We start from the raw sequence: 17,186 nt of genomic DNA, 5'->3' as shown, positions 1-17,186 counted from the left end.
ATTCTTGGAGAATTATGGGAGCTGTACTCCCAGAAGCATTTCAGATAAAACCCCATTATTATTTCTCTGTTGCAGAATTGTGCTTTTCCTCATCACGCCCCTCTGGTTTATTAAGGTTGGGGTTGTTAATCTGAGACTCTTTTATATTTGGACTTCTCCCCACATTATTTATGGGAAGTGTATCTTTATGATCTAATGCATTATTACTGTAAATAATAAACCAACTTTGGAATGAGGTGCCAGAGAAGAACTCTGCGGCCAGCAGATCTTATTAAATAGTTGAATCCCCAGCAGATTTCCTCTGCTAACGATAACGGAGAGCTAACAGAGCGCGGGAGGAGGTCCTGGCAAGGTTCAGGCTTCTCTGGTTTGTTACCCAAATGCTCCTATTAGATTGGCAGGCTCTCAGCTCCCGAGGATCAATGTCTAATTGTTCAGGTTTTGCCACTACCTAAGAGGAACCGTGTTCCACTTTTTACTATCATCCTTCAGCCTCTCTTGTGCTTCCTTCCACTCCGTGATGACAAACTTCAGAAAGGAGAGAATAAGGTGAATGCAAAGAGAAAGGAAAGGGGGAGAGGCTGTTTACTTAGAACCTCTAACTATTACCTAAGTGATGTGAGGGACGGAGCCACCATCACATGGCTGGTAGGATGGCAGGACCAGATCACCCACCTTCTCATGACGTGCCTGAAGTAGGACAGCCTCAGTTTTGTCATTTTCACCTCCAGCAATGTTTCAGGCTCTAACAGAGGAGATATGACCGAGGTCGCCTTGTTAATAAGCATACCCCATCATTCTGGTCACAACTCATCCAGGGATGGACACATGGCCTAAGACAGTCCAGTTGAGGACTTCATTGGATTTACATTGGGAAGAAAATAATCTCTCTGCTCACCAGCAGAGTTGAAGACAAAATACAAGTTGGAAAACAGAGCTGAGAGATGGAATAAGACTATGGATTACAGGAAAAACAGAGAGAGTGTGTTTGTTTGGTGGATAAAATCACATACATTTATCAGTCAGGACTCAGATTAAATAACACAAGTCCAACTAGAGCCTCGGAGCTCATCCTCTTGGTGAAAGACAGAGTGGATTAGGAAAAGCAAAGAACACGAGATAGGCCCCCCACTTCTGAGGATGCCTCTGGGAGGCAGTCGTGGCCTCTGTAAAATCACCCTGGAGCCTCCTTCTGAGAAAGAAGCGGGTTGGGGAGGAGTCTCCATGGTAACACTTCATTGGCTGACCTCCTCTAAGTTCTTGCTGCAGGATGCACTCCAGGCCATCCCCTCTCAGGGGTCCATCTACTGGATCTGTGTGGATGACTCTCTGACCTGTTTGCTCAACGGGGCATCTCTTACAGGCTTTACTGCTGGCATTGTTGCTGGACACTTGGTCTCTCCCTTAGAGCGGTCCTCAGGCAATAAGACCCAGGGCATCTAAGATGAATTATTTTTTAAAAATATATTTTTATTGATTTCAGAGAGGAAGGGAGGAGAGAGAGATAGAAACATCAACGATGAGAGAGAATCATTGATTGGCTGCCTCCTGCTTGCTCCCTACTGGGGATCAAGCCCGCAACCCCGGGCATGTGCCCTTGACCGGAATCGAACCCAGGACCTTTTGGTCCGCAGGCTGACGCTCTATCCAACTGAGCCAAACCAGCCAGGGCTAAGATGAACTATTTATCTTCAATCCCAAATCTACTGTTGCTCCTAGAAATTTCTGTTCATGGCATCATAACTGTCTGACTGACAAGGCACATGCAGCATCCCAACTCCCCTCTTTTGACCCCCCACATCTAGTGAGCTACCAGGTTTCCACTGGTTCTCCTTCAAGATGATCTTTCCCATTTTTTCTCTTCTATTTCTATCCTAGAGTAAGTGCCGATGAGCCCTCAACACTATTATTGTGTTCTCTCGTGTTAGGTGTAGCTTCTCCTTCCCTCCTTTTCTCTCTACCATCAGATTGGTTAGAAAACATAGCAATGTCAAAAATCTTTCAATCTTCTCATGCAACAAATGTTACTGAGCCCTTACTATGCACCCAGGCTCTATTCTAGACTCTGAAAAATATAAATTCCTGTTGTCATGAAGCTTCCATTCTAATGAGGAGAGGATGCAAATAAACACATGTGTCCATGTACTATGTCATGCTGTGATAACTGCTCTGAAGAGGAATAAAGGAAAATAAAAGTTACAGACCACAAATCGACTCACTTTTTTCTGTAAAGTGCCAAATAATAAATATTTTAGGATTTGTGGGCTATGTGATTGGTTTCAACTACTCACCTGTGCTGTTGTCATGTGAAAGCAACCACAGACAATGCAAATGAGCATGGCTATGTGATGGGCAAAACCTCAGGCCACACTCATCCAGTTCCTGGCATACACATGGAGAGTGGGAACATGCTGTTTTTATAAGGTGGTTAAGAAGGAACTCTTCGATGAAGTCATAGCTGAGCCGTAAAGCAAGAGATCTTTTATGCAGAGACTACAAAAGAGAATTCTATGCAGAGGGGAGAGTAAGTAGAAATGCGGAGAGGTGAAAACATGCTCGGTGATGAAGGAAGGGGACCAGCACAACCGAGGCTGAGCAAGCAAGGGGGAGAGACTTAGAAAGTATCTTCCACTGACAGCCTTCACAAACCTGGGCTCCACCGTTTCATATACGTGGTCATGATTTTTCATGATCATACCTTTGATTAGTATAATGAGTATTTTCTATTGATCTTTGCCCAGCATCCATTCCCTGTCCTGGTAGAAACACCCCAATTTTCCTTTGGTCACCCCCCATCTCACTCTCAGTCATTTCCAATCCTAGCTCTGTGTGTTACATGCTATTGAGTCAGATCTGACTTTTGCCAACCCAATGAATGAGTGATGTCCACCAAGACCTATCCCAAGGAGCTCTATTTAGCTCCTGCAGTGTTGTGCCCACAGCTTCTTTTATGAAGTCAATACCATCTCATGTTTGGTCTTACTCTTTTCCTGCTGCCTTCCTTTTCCCCAGCACTACTGTCTTTCCCAAAACACCCACCTTCTCATGACGTGCCTGAAGTAGGACAGCCTCAGTTTTGTCATTTTCACCTCCAGGCTCTAACAGAGGAGATATGACCGAGGTCGCCTTGTTAATAAGCATACCCCATCATTCTGGTCACAACTCATCCAGGGATGGACACATGGCCTAAGACAGTCCAGTTGAGGAAAATATAGGACTTCATTGGATTTACATTGTGAAGAAAATATTCTCTCTGTTCACTAGCAGAGTTGAAGACAAAATACAAATTGGAAATCAGAGCTGAGAGATGGCATAAGAAAGAGAGAGACTGAATTTTGGTCACATTATTTGAGCCACTGAATCTACCTTGAAGCCGTCTACTGCTGAATTTTTCTCTCACGTGAGGCAATAAATCTTCCCTCCTGTGGCTCTAGTTGGACTTGTATTATTTAAACCATCTGAGTCCTGACTGATAAATGTATGTGATTTTATCCACCAAACAAACGCTCTCTCTCTGTTTTTCCCGTAATCCATAGTCAAACCTAGCTCAAATACTCCTTTCATGTAACAAGCTTTGTCAACTCTCTCTTGGATACCACCCTAGCACAGCTGGACTCTATAATTCTATAGTCACTTTGTTCTACCCAACCAACAGCGTGTCTTCTGCTTGGCTCTCAGACATCTGTGTGTGTCACCTCCCCGATCAGACAGCTCCTTGATAGAGCAGCGACTTTCACCTCTGCATCTCCAAGCCGCCAACAGTAGTGGTTCGGAGATATCATATATGTATGTGATATGCACATATAATGAACGAATACTACTAAGAACACCGCATTCCTTTCATCATAATTATCAATTGCCAGGTTGCAGTAGAATGTTTCATCAAAAACCAATTCAAAAGGCTAAATATATCATCTGATGTCTTTCTAAAAAAATAATAAAAGCATCAGACCACATTGGAAGTTCTATAAATCTTATGCTAATTTAAATGGCTTTAGACTTAATTAAAAATGTTTTTCAGTTGATGATAACATAACTTGGATAATTAGCATCAAGTGGCATCTAGAGCCGATATTTAAAAAAGGAATCTAGAGTATAAATAGACCTAATTAGCAATTAGAATAACACCTTATAATTATGCTTTGTTTATAAATGCTATAATGTTCAATTCATTATTCAATGAAATAGGCCATTAATGAAAATCAAAATTATGTTTCCCTGCTGTCTCCACCAAGATGCCTCTTCGATGCACTGGACTATGTTGTGAATTTTCTTGCTGTTCTTAATAGACCATTCCTGTACCATATTTAATATTTTTGTTTTGTAATTAAAATTAAACTCTACCACACCTCATCTTGCACACGAATTTGATACCTTTTTGGGTAATTGATGGGCCTGACTACAGATATAAGTTTTCTTGTGTCAGACTTAATTAGATATCTTTGTAATATGGAAAACTCAAAATTGGTACAGACATGCCCATATGAAGAAAGACAGGGTCTGGTACCCGAATAAAAGCAAGGCCTTGGAGATGAGGGGAACGGTGGCCCCATATGGAGAATGAAGGAAGTGGGTTCTGGAGAGGCGGGAGCTTGGTCGGGAGACATAAGTTCAGCTGCAGGTGATGAAGTAGAAGTGATGGAAAGACAGCCATGCAGAAAAGCCCAGGCTGTCTGGGAATTTGGAATGAGAATTGAGAAGACAGTTCAAGGCAAATACAGAATTGGGGGTCAGCTGAAAAGAGCAAATGTTGCAACTGTATGTAATTTCCCACAGAAATGTGAAAAGAGAAAAACTAGGACTGGGCCGTGGGGGTGGCTAGTGTGATGCCAAGTGTGAATGCACATAGTTTATTTGGTGAAAGAAGCATCAGTGAGGGGAGCAGAGAAAGTCAGATGTGGGAGAACTGTGGGAACCACAGAGTATATAGAAGGCGAAAGCAGAGGAATAGCTGAACAACTGTGGCCCTGTTCTTTCCCACTCACACTGATGCCCACATGCTGTGGAATTTGGAGAAGTTGAAGGTTACTGTGAAAGAGGCCATTGAGTGTCATGGGTAAGACTGCCCGGGTTCAGATCCTGACTCCACCAGTTTCCCCTGTGGAACTTAGGTCAAGTTGCGTTTCACTTTGTGCTTCAGTTTGCTCTTCTATAAATCAAGGTGATAAGCCAGTGCCCTCTCTGTAAGGTTAGTCTGTCAGGCTGACCACGGCAAAAGACAAACTTCTCACTAAGCTGAAGATGAAATTGCCTAAATTTCTTGTTCCACACCATATGGCGGTCTCCCAGCTGACAGGAAGCTCATTTCTGCAACCCAAGAGGCTCATTTCACTGAGTAGGCTGACATGAGATTTGTGGGGCGGTCATTTCCTAATCTCAGCACTGGTCTTTATCATGATGCTTTCTTTCTATGCCTTTACATAAAAAACAAATGCTTCTAATGACGGAGAGAGACAGATTTTATCCTAAATCATCTCGAAGAGACCCATCGCAAGCATAAGTAACAATTACAACATCCACCTGCCTTGAAGAGACCAAACACTCCAATAATTTTTCAGCCCTTAGTCTGCATAGTGGTGGGGTGGGTGGAGGAAAGTTCTTAAGCGATACCAGTATAATTTGTACACTAGGATTCAACCAAAGGGTTGGGATATCTACAATTACTCGGTATCTCTGCAAAGTCAGATTTAAAAGCAGCGAGTTGATTCATGAAGCACTAAGAAACTAATGGGAAGTGCCAAACACCATTTGTACAAAAGGATCTTGGCATGAGATACCATCACTCTTTCCCCTGGGCAATTACTTTACAGCTGGTAGAGCAAAGTAGTCTTGAATAAGAGAACAGCTTGAAGAGTGTGTGTGTGTGTGTGTGTGTGTGTGTGTGTGTGTGTGTGTGTGTATGATTAACCATGGAAAGTGCCATTTCTACAAATAATAGGGAAAACCTATTAACTGCGAGAGCTGGAAAGGGTCTTAGAACTAACATATTTACATGCAGTTAAGTGCACTGAGGCTGGAGTCCAAAGGCAAGGATTTGAATGTGATCTTGGGCAACTTTCTTCATTTTTTTCAAGCCTTAGTTTACTCATCTGAATATGGGATACACTTGAGGAGGCAGGAAAGTATAATGCTTTCAAGTAAGCAGTCTGCATTCAGAACTCCTGGCTCTCAGCCTTTACTGTGCAGGGCTGAGTTCTGTCACCTGTAAAATGGGGGTGACAAAATTGGTGCCTACCTCACAGATGTAGATGGAAGAATGCATAGGAAGCATGGTACCTGGATCACAACAAGTGGTCAACAGACTTTATTTTTTAAAGACCATGCACTTAAGAGGTTTTAAAAATAAGCACTAAGAGGTAGTACATAAAGGGGGAAAGAATGAAACTCTGCAGCTATGACTCTAATCTCTCTGACCTCTGCCCCTCCAAAGCCCCACCCACAACCCAGAGCAGTCCTGGCCTTTCATATATTTTATTTATTGGAGTTTGGTATAAAATTTTATTTTTAAAAGGCTTTGTTGCTGAATTAAAAAAAAATTAAACTTCTTCTCTAGACAACCAACTTGTATATTATAGACTGGAAAAAGCAAGATGACAGAGTGTTGTTCCAGTTCATACCACAGGGGGGCACCTGACCAGGGATTAGCTGTCCTCCACTCTCTGCCTCTGCACCCTGAATTTTCACTTCCAAAGAACCTCCTCAGGACAGCCACTTCCATCTTATGATTCTGCTGAGTCTGATGTTGGTCAGGATGATGCTGAAGTTTTGTGACTGACAGGGGAGCATAATGGGGCCAGTGATAGGGAAGTCAGAGACAAATACAGGTGGGAGAGTGGAGGGTGGGATGATTGATGAGGAGGGAGAGGGAGAGTAGGAGAGAGAGAAACAGACCAGACAAGCTGATTGACTGAGGGCAAAGGCAGTGACCAGGAGGAGGACAGCAGTGATGGAGGAGAAAGGAGATACTTAGTGGAACTAATAATACTGAGAACAAATAGTAATTTCCAGCCAGCACTTCGTTAACACTTATTTGTTAGCCAACTTACTACCCACTTTACATAGATTATTTCATTCAATCCTTTCAAGAATTTTAGAAGCTATATACTTCTATTAATCTTCCCCCCATTTTGTAGATGAATAAACATAGGCACTGAGAGGTTAGATAACTTACTTAAAGGCACACAGCTAGTAAAGGATATAGATGGGTTAAAATCATAGTGGGTTAATTTCTGAGCTTTTACTAGTAACCCCTGCATTTCAGAGACTCTTAGGGATCAATAGAAGGAAAAGTAGTATTAGTATTATTAATAGAAGTAGTAGCAGGAGTATTAACAGCAGCAGCAGCTATTATTGGCTGAGTACTGTTTTGAGGTAGGCACAGTGATAACTACACATAATATAATCTCATTTAACTGTAGGAGTAATTTGAGATGGTAGATGTTCTTACTCCAATTGAAAAGAAAAGAAAACTGGCTAGGTTGTCAGTAACTAGCCAAAGTCACACAACTAAAAGATGACAGAGCAGGGATTAAGATCCAGGTCAGCCAAGCACCGGAACAGCCACAAAACACTAATTTCTTGTGTTCTCAGATTCAATGCTTCCAACTATGGGACCATAGAAATTTCTGGAAGTGTTTTTTTTTTAATACAATTTATTTATTTCAGAGAGGAGAAAGGAGAGGAAGAGAGAGATAGAAACATCAATGATAAGAGAGAATCATTAATCAGCTGCCTCCTGCACTCCCCCTACTGGAGATTGAGCTCACAACCCAGGCATGTGCCCTGACCTCCTGGTTCATGGACAGACACTCAACCACTGAGCCACGCCAGCTGGGGTCTGCAAGTGTTTTTACAAACACATTCTTGGGCCCTTCCATGAGAGCTCCTACCTCAGTAAGTCACAGTTGGATCTATGAACCTAAACTTTTCAGAAGTTCCTTAGGTGATTTTTTAAAAATTTTCTAAGAAGACTAAATTTTTTCAGTAACCCAGTAAAAGTTTTCATAAGTATCCAACAGTATAAAAAGTGAAAAATGGATTTGTAGATTTTTAATATATTAATATAATGATGACATACAGTATATCTTATAGGCAGAGAGGTGGACAGGGCAAAAGAATACTGTGATATATAGATACAGAAGTAGAGATGATTCATATTACAGTATCTTCTACCACCAATACTACAATTAGAAGGTGCAAAAAAAAGAACCATTTCCAAATAATTCAGGAGGAAGATGAGAATGGCTGGGACCTGAAAGATTGTGGGAGAGCAGCCCCAGCTCACTGTGTCATCTGCATATGGTGGCTTATAGTTTTTTCCACTAGGAATAACTTAAATTTTAAGTTTAGAATAAGAACTACAAAACTATAGAGTGCACAGAAAAAGCTGCTCATTCCTTACTGCTATGTATATGATCCAATTTTAAAATCCAGTTTAAAAATAAGCACAGAGTCGACTGATCCTCCCTCATCATGCAAAGTTTGACCTAGTAATATATTTTCCCTGAACTTTTAGAAAAGAGGCAATGAGAGTACTTTGGTTTGGATTCAACTAACAGACTTTCCATAAAGATTTTAGAGTTGAAGGGCTCCATGCTTGGGATTTATCACCTCACATCTCCATGTTCAGAAAGCATGACTACAAAGAAGCCAAACCAAAACCAACCCACTGAGCATGAACACAAGCCTCTTTTTCCTTTTTTTAGTAGAATTTCAATTCAACATAAAGTGTAAAAGAGAATCCAGGTAATTGGCCTAAATCACTTCTCTAGACACCATTCCACTCTTGCTCTCAAATAGACACAGTAGCATCAGACCAATGAAAATGTTTCCCTACCTAAAACTCGCAATCTCTCAGCTCCGACGACCACTTCATTGTTATCTGCAGAGAAGAGCAATTTTCCAGAAACTGTCTTTACTTCAAACTTTTGCCCGTAGGCTTCTACGGCCTTTGGACCTGGAAGAGAGAGAGGGAGAATACATTAGCCTCATTGCATTCAATTACGAAGAACTTTTCATAGAGCGCATACGTCTGACAAGATTGCATTGGACTCTGATGTAAGTGGATTGGTTTTCAGAAGTCAACCACGAAAATCAGGCTCATGACTTCAGCCATGTCTTGTCAATTACCTTTTATCATATGCTCTCAGGCTAGGATTTTAAAGGCTATCATGTCCTTTTTCCAAACTAATGCCTGAATGAGATTTCTCTCAGCTTAACCACCAAATTACTTTCACATACTTGTAGATTTCAGCTTGACTACATCAAGGCACAGAAGGCTCACCACCTCATGAAGTAACCAGCTTATCTTTGACCACCTCCAACTGTTGTAAAAAAGGGCTTTACATTCAGCTGAAATCTGTCCCACTCTGTCCCCTTGACCCACTGGCTGCATCTGACACCAGACAAGTCTATTTCCTCAGAATAAAGATCCTTTCCTGGCAAGAAAGATTATAATATCTTGCAATGACTTGCCTAGGAAGTTGTTGAAACTTTTATGCTAGAATTTTATTCCATAAAAGATAAATTTCAGAGGGTTTATCATATAACAACAGAGACTATTCTTGAAGGTGGGACTATGGCAGCATAAAAAGGACAAGGCGCCTGATCCTAAAACACTTATCTTCTGATGGAGACAAGTGCATAAAAGTTGAAACATCCTATATAATAAAAGGCTAATATGCAAATTGTCCCCTCGATCGGGAGTTCAACCGGGAGTTCGACCAGGAGGTGGGACCGGCAGGCCAACCACCTGCGGCCCCTCCTCCCAGCCTGCTCGGCCAGATCGGCTCTGATAGGGGCAGGCCAGTTAGACCCCAGCAGTGCACAAATTCGTGCACCGGGCCTCTAGTTTATAAATAAATAAATAGACACAGAGGGTTTTAGGTACTATTTGAAAAGTAAAACAAGTTAATGTGCTAGAATGCCTAAAAAACAAACAAAACAAAACAACAAAAAAACAGGAAGGAGACAATTCAGTCTGCCTGAGTTGGAGCTACCTGAACACATGAAGTTCATCAGACTAAGCCCAGTGTCATTACCCTCATCAAGCCCAGGTTAGGTCAAAAGAAATTTATCGTTTGGCCTGGAAATTCATACAGAAAAAAAAATTTTTGGTTAGGGTCGAAAAATCTTATATTTAACCAGAATTTTCCAGGAGATTCTGATATAGAATTTTTGCTTCCTTCTCACTATTAATAAAAAGTAGGAATAAAAGAGTCCTCATGCTTTCCAGACAAAAATGGCCAGGAACACAGCAGTTGTTGAACAAGTTGGGTTCAGTACTCATTTCTATGAGGGAGACGCACACCCAGGGAAACCACGGGAGACATGTCGATAATAAGGAAGGACTTATTATATAGTATTTGGCCTTATATTAGGCTATTTAGGGCTGGGTTTAAGGAAGCAAGACTTTGCTTGGAATTAGCTGCTGTCAGGAAGTGGGGGTAATTATATGATTGGTATCTCAATAAATCTTTTCTAGAGGTAGGGAAGACCAGAGCCATGCCAAATGTGTAATGGATAAAGAAACAACAGTCTTATTAGCTAGGTTAGAGGAATGTTTGGTCATTTTTGTGGTTTGGATAGATGTTTTCATTCTGTCTGAGCTGTCTTTGTTTTGTCTTTATCCTTCCTGGCCACCGAGTGGCCTTGTCTGGTGTTGATGCTCTGTGACCATTATTTATGGTCAAATGGGCAAACCCGAAGGCCTGGCTGAGAGTTCCCGGCCAGCCCCTGGATGTCTGGGGCTGCTTTCCTCTTTGTCAAGGCTATCAGCCTAAGATCAGAAGGCAAGAATTATGTCGCGGCTCATTTTCTGGTAATGTGACTTTCGGCAAATCATTTGCTCTTTCCGAACCTCATTTTCTGCGTCTGTAAAATTGAACTATCACCCTATCCTATCTACCCCATCAGAAGTGCAAAATGATCACATTACACTCCTTATAAAAAGAACTTTGGAGGCAAAAACCACTGTGAAATGTAGGGGATTTTTCCTGTGCTTGTCTCATCTAATGCAGTGGTCATAACACACTCAAAAAATTAATTATGAGACCCTTTAGGGCACTTGCCTCACGCACATGATCACGTCCACTCAGCAGACCTGATCTCTTCCCAGAACATCCACACTAGCCCTCTGATAAAAATAAGGGCATTGGAAAAGCTTCTTAGTGAGTGGGGAACTGAACTAGCAGACCCACAGGACGTGGGCATTGTCTACTCCGACTGCCTCCATGCTGCCGGCGAGAAGAGTGAGTGGCAGGAAGGTTGGGTGCTCTCTCAAGGTCAACAGGTGAATTAGTGGCAGATCTGGGTCTGGAGCTGAGTTTTCATGACTGTTCCACAATAAAAAAAAAAAAAAGGATGTTCATTTGTCCAGGAAGGAGGAGGCTGGAATCAACATGAGGAGCAGTTAGGAAAGGAGCTTGTAGAGGATGAGGGGATGTAGAAAGCTGGAAACAAGGACGAGAGAGAGAGAGAGAGAGAGAGAGAGAGAGAGAGAGAGAGAGAGAGAGAGAGAGAGAGAGATGGAAAGAATAGAGATGTACAGTGAGGGCTTTGGATTAATTGTCCTGGGAGGGCTAAGATGCAGCTGCCTTCTTGGTGACACCCTAACCTTCAGGAGAGTCTGTATTATTTGTCAATGCTTCCGGGTTGTTACCTTTTCTTAGGGGGGTGATTGGGGATCAGGAGGTATAGGGGTGCTAATGAATGAATGAATGAATGAATGACCCTGGAATGGGCACAGGTGAGCCCAGGTTGCCCACTCTAGATCCAAGCAGATGGCAAAGTGGTGGCATCTCTGGGGAACACACACACTTGGACTTCGCCTCCACGAACCTGGCCCATCACATGAGATGGGGCCCCTAAGGCGTCGAGACCACCTGCCTCTGTGTACACTGTGTTTACTCCAAACTTATGAACGGTACCTGCGATGTACAGGAGAGTGAACTGAAGAGACAACGGCAGTAATCAGAGAACAGACAACACAACTAAGTTACTTGCTTTGCAGGGCTTCTCAGAACACAAAATGGAATGTACCAAGGGCCAGAACCATTTGGGTGTACCAAACTCATTAATTGGTAGTTTCAGCCAAAACCTCACAGGATACTGAGGGCTCAGCTGTGCAGACGGTTTGAGCTTTTGTCAGTTTCACCTGGGGCTGCCAAACCTCCTCAGACATGGTGAGATCTTAAAAAAAAAAGACTCTAGGACAGCATTTTCAACCAGTGTGCCCTGGCACGCTGGTGTGCCACAATAATTTTTAATACCTGACTATTTAGTCAGGGGCACTGACCTCTTTTCCCTTCAATTGTCAAATAATGACAACTGCCAACACAACAATAGTCATCCCATGTGAGTGAATCAGCATTATACCAATTGTTTTTGTCAGGTAGGCAAACCATATATTTTGGTGTACTGTAGAATTTTAGGAACTCGTGTATGTGTGCCATGAGATGGAAAAGGTTGAAAATAGCTGTTCTAGAGAGAATGCAAATGGTACCAGAGACTGACTACTCAGGAGGTGAGCCCATTGATCCTCTCTGAGGTAGAAAAACCATTGTGTGTAACACGGAACTAATCTCCAGTTAACCCCCTCTCTGCATGGCAGTCTGTTGTGAAGTGAAGCACCTTTTCCATTCATCTCCTCCACAGGGAGACCTGGGACCCACCAGGATGCATCCGCAGTGGCCCAGGCCACCAATATGGATGCCGGAAAGGCCTGCAGTCTGTCCAGTTGAATTTCTTTCCCCAACTCCCTTGATACTGGGTCCCTTCCCCGCTCTGGCGAGATGTTGTGGAAGATTCCCCACCATTTTATTGTGGCAGGTCCCAGGGTTTCCTGCTAGGACCCACTACTGAGTGGACACTAAAATCAGCAGCAGTCTAAGGCAAAAATCTATTTGTGGTCTAGCCTGGGACCTTAACCATCCCTTAAAGCATTGCTTCATTGGAAAAGGGTACCTGAATTGCTAATATTGGAATTTCTTCTGGGCTTTGGGGACATTCCTTAGGTAAACGGGAATTCTTTTTTTCCCCCTAATGTTTTTATTGATTTGAAAGAGATAAAGGGGGAGGGGGGGATAGAGAGATAGAAGCATCAATGAGAGAGATATATCATCCATCAGCTGCCTCCTGCATGCCCCCTACGGGGGATCATTGCTTACTGAAGCTGTTTGTTTAATTATTTAGCATTGTAACTGTGGGTCAGATGTTCGATAAGCATCACCAACAATCCACATGCATGCCCCCAACCAGGGCATATGCCCTGACCAGGAATTGAAACATGACCTCTTGGTTTCTAGGTCAACATTCAACCATTGAGCCACACCAGCTAAACGGGACTTCTTGAATCCTCTGGATTGCCGTAGTAAACCTGGCCTCTTGGACGACAGGAGTCATTTGCTCTCAGATAAGCAAACCAGTAAATATAACACACTTTAGAAGAATCTCCTGGTACTCCAACTCTGTGCGCATAAATGTCAATGGAGACGCCTGAAGGAAAACTTTCGGGGTGGGGTGTGTGTAGGAGTGCTTAGAATTATATTTTGAACACATCTGCTATTCCTCTTTAGAAATTATCTTGAAAGGCTCTTCCCAGCTAGCAGTAGAAGGGCTTTTTGCTCATCTCATGCTAACATTAGCTATCTTGTGCTTGGCCTTAAGAGTTAAGGATAGGTGTGTCAGCTCCCAAGAGGGGCTGACTTGGGCAGGAGAGCCAGAAAAACAGAAGACAGGGAAGGAGGGAGGCAAGAGAGATCAGAGAATAGTAGAGGGGAGGGAGGGAGGGAAGGAAAGAAGGAGGGAGGGAGGGAGGGAGGGAGGGAGGGAGGGAGGGAGGGGGGAGAGAGAGAGAGAGAGAGAGAGAGAGAGAGAGAGAGAGAGAGAATGAGGAGACAAGGAGGAAGAAACGGGGAGAAAAACTGATTCTTTGCCTTTTGCTAAGAAATAGTCATTGGGGCAGTTTCAGCTTCATCAAAACAAAATCTCTCAAGTCAACCAAATCTCCCACTGCGAATAAATGGCAAATGATCAACAGGCTAAATAAGTTCCTTTTGAATGTGGAACTCTGGGAGCTGGAGGTTGGATTTATTCCCCCCCTGGAGGCAATTTTCACACACGCTACTTAAATCATTGCTTACTGAAGCTGTTTATTTAATTATTTAGCATTGTGACTGTGGGCCAGATGTTCGGTAAGCATCGCCAACAATCCACATGCATGCCCGCCGGAACAAGCTGTTTACGGACTGCTCCTGCCACCCCTGAGTCCTTCACTGGTAGATGGTCCAAGTCACCCACGGGCTGTGGACCCCAGACAGCCATAGGCAGGGCTCCTGTGGGGCAAACAGGGAGGCTCTTTCCCCAGCCCGACTGGGCATCAGGCATCCGTTTCCCTGGGCCACGCGTGTGAGTGGGGCTCCAGATGTTTCAGTCGCAGGAACATTTCATTCAGGGCAGGTGGGCAACTGCTTTCTCAAAATGTCCATCTGTGCACTTTCCTCTCAGCCCGGAGGCCACAAAATGGCATTTTCTGTTTGGATGTATAACAATGCCATTCAGACCCCCCCCCCCCATTTTTCCTTTCCACTGTGAGGTGCTTGCTGGTTTCTGTTTACTACTGCTCGTGACCTACCGAGGGGGCACTGGTCATACCACGGGGGCACTGGTCATACCACACACACCACATTACCATGGCCACGAGGCCTCTGTTTATCACCCGAAGCATTACTGTGACCAATCAATCCCTGTTACATTTCAGGAATATGCACCTTACTACCCTGGAGGTGCTTTCCACAGCTATTAGGGGCAGATCTGCTATCTGAAGAGGAGCCACACAAACATATTCAGTGGGGGTACATCTGCATCTTGCAGCTGAGGTAAGGTGAAAGTCAGCGAATCTGGCAAATTCGTCTGAATTCAAACTATCATTAAAAATCCCTTTGATACCCCATGAAGTATGGTGAGCACCATTTTGTATACACTGTGCTCTCAACTCATCAACACAGCCAGCTTTCTTCCAGCGCCAGAGCAGAGCTTTTCCATGGTTGAGTACCAGAGGAAGCCCCTGGCTTGTGTTGGGGGGCGATGCTACATGAAAACCAGTCTATTCCCCCTTAACAAGTATCATTGGATTTGCATACGGTAAATGTGTCCTTAGGAAGACACTCTACCCTTCTGTAGAAGCACGGGGCACACACTACCTTCCCTTTCTCCACCCTGTAAAACGTGTTAGCAGACACTGTATTATTTAGTTCACATGGTTTACATTCAAGCTTTGGCTCTGCATTTTCTGAGTGCTTAGCATGGACCAGGCGCTGCGAGGTTCTTTCTTCTCTTACCTGTTATCAGCTGAGTTAGCACTTTAGTCTGGTCATTGAGAATGTTCACTGTCACGTTTCTGGCTGATTTGAAGTACAGGGCATTACCCTGTAATAAGAAAAGAGGAGAAATGCATGAAAATGACAGCAGCTTTCTAAACAAAACACTATCATCTCAACTCCTGAAAAGGCTGCACTGGTTTTAGCCAAGTTCTAATTGATGTCTTTATTTAAAAACATCAAGTGTTTAATGATCCCCATGTGTGATAATTCATTGGCATTCATCCAAAATTAATTCCCTCTAAAGAAATACAGATATACACTCAACATAGATTCTCCCCCCCCTCCCCCCCCACACACACACATGGTTGAGTCCAACAAGTGGGCTACATAGAGCCCTTTGGTGTTAGTTAGCATTGGTACATGGGATGGTAAAGAATGACTGATAATGTCCTACTCTCATCTTTCCTAGTTTATAATTTGTCCAAAGGAACCATGCAGAGTCCTTAATAGAGAACAGAAAGCTTGTGTAAAATAGCCAATATCTGCCCTGCTGATGTCCACCATCTGTGAGAATCCACAAAGACTGAGGTTGCTTAGTGGAGATTTTTGCCACCCAGATGCACAAAACCCAGAGACCTGTTTCCTTCCTTCTCTTGTTTCCAAGTTTCTTTTCCTTCAGGCATTCTGTGCTTTCCCCCAATTCCCTCCTTTATCAAAAAGATCACCCAACTCCTTTTTACACCATCGTAGACATTGCTGAGGATGACTCAGAACAGGGGTTGGCAGACTTTTTCTGCACAGGGTCTGATGGTAAACAGTTTAGGCTTTGTGGGATGTACAGTCTCTGCGGTAACTACTCAACTGCTAACTGTTGTTTTGCTGCAAAACAGCCACAGACACATCTTGCCAGACAAATGGGTATGGCTGCATTCCCATAAAATTTTATTCATCAACAATGACATCTGAATTTCATATAATTTCAAATTTATGTGATCTTACTGTGTCATAAAGTATTTTTCTTCTTTTTCCTCACCAATCATTGAAAAATGTAAAAATTAGATTACCAGAAGGAAAGGGAGGTAGGGGGAGGTAGGAGAGGGTTAAAGAGGGATAAATGATGAGGAAAGGAGACTTGGCTTGGGGTGGTGATCATACAATACAATGTACAGGTGATGTATTATAGAATTGTACCCCTGAAACCTATATAATTGTATTTTTACTATTTCTTTAATCCTCACCTGATAATATGTTTATAATTTTTAGAGAGAGGAAGGGAGACAGAGAAACATCAATGTGAGAAAGAAACATTGATAGCTTGCCTCTTGTATGTTCCCTGACCAGGAATCAAACCTGCAACCTAGATATGTGCCCTGACCTGGAATGGAACCAGCAATCTTTTGGCGTACAGTATGATGCTCCAACCAACTAAGACACCTGGCCAAGGCAGTATATAATTTTATTGACCAATGTCACCCCAATGAATTCAATTAAAGAAAGAAAAAAATATATATAAATTATTCCATATGAGAATGGGCAGAGGGTTAGATTTAGCCCACACGCCATAGTTTGCCTCTGGCTTAGTGTTCTCCCTATCCTGGAGTAAATTAAAGCCATAACTAAAGGATGAATCCCTGACAGAACATGTCAGTAATCAGATAGCTGTTATTAGAAAAAAGAATGTGGGTATTCTTGTCTTTCTAAACGTTTGTTAACACATGGCATACATGTGCCTGAAATTCAACAATCCCAGTATCCACTGAGTCCCAGACTTAGAAAGAAAAATCACTGAAGACAGGCAAGACTTGGTCTTTACTTTTAAAGTCAATGAGATGGGCATCTATATGATACCAGGCAGAGAACAGTAGG

At 42.9% G+C, this 17,186-nt stretch overlaps 1 protein-coding gene across 1 annotated transcript in view; it reads right to left on the bottom strand.

Moving 5' to 3' along the window:
* The window catches only part of SGCD (sarcoglycan delta), a 302,515-nt gene that overhangs the window by 98,051 nt on the left and 187,278 nt on the right, over positions 1-17,186 (bottom strand). Inside the window, exons 4-5 of the mRNA XM_059699026.1 lie at positions 15,339-15,426; positions 8,837-8,956 (exon numbers count right to left, since the gene is read on the bottom strand). Of these exons, the coding sequence (XP_059555009.1) occupies positions 8,837-8,956; positions 15,339-15,426 (208 nt within the window). The remainder of the gene's footprint in view (positions 1-8,836; positions 8,957-15,338; positions 15,427-17,186) is intronic.

This window comes from Myotis daubentonii, chromosome 5, assembly GCF_963259705.1.
Source record: "Myotis daubentonii chromosome 5, mMyoDau2.1, whole genome shotgun sequence".
NCBI lineage: Eukaryota > Metazoa > Chordata > Mammalia > Chiroptera > Vespertilionidae > Myotis > Myotis daubentonii.
This window is presented reverse-complemented; position numbering and strand designations above follow the sequence as displayed.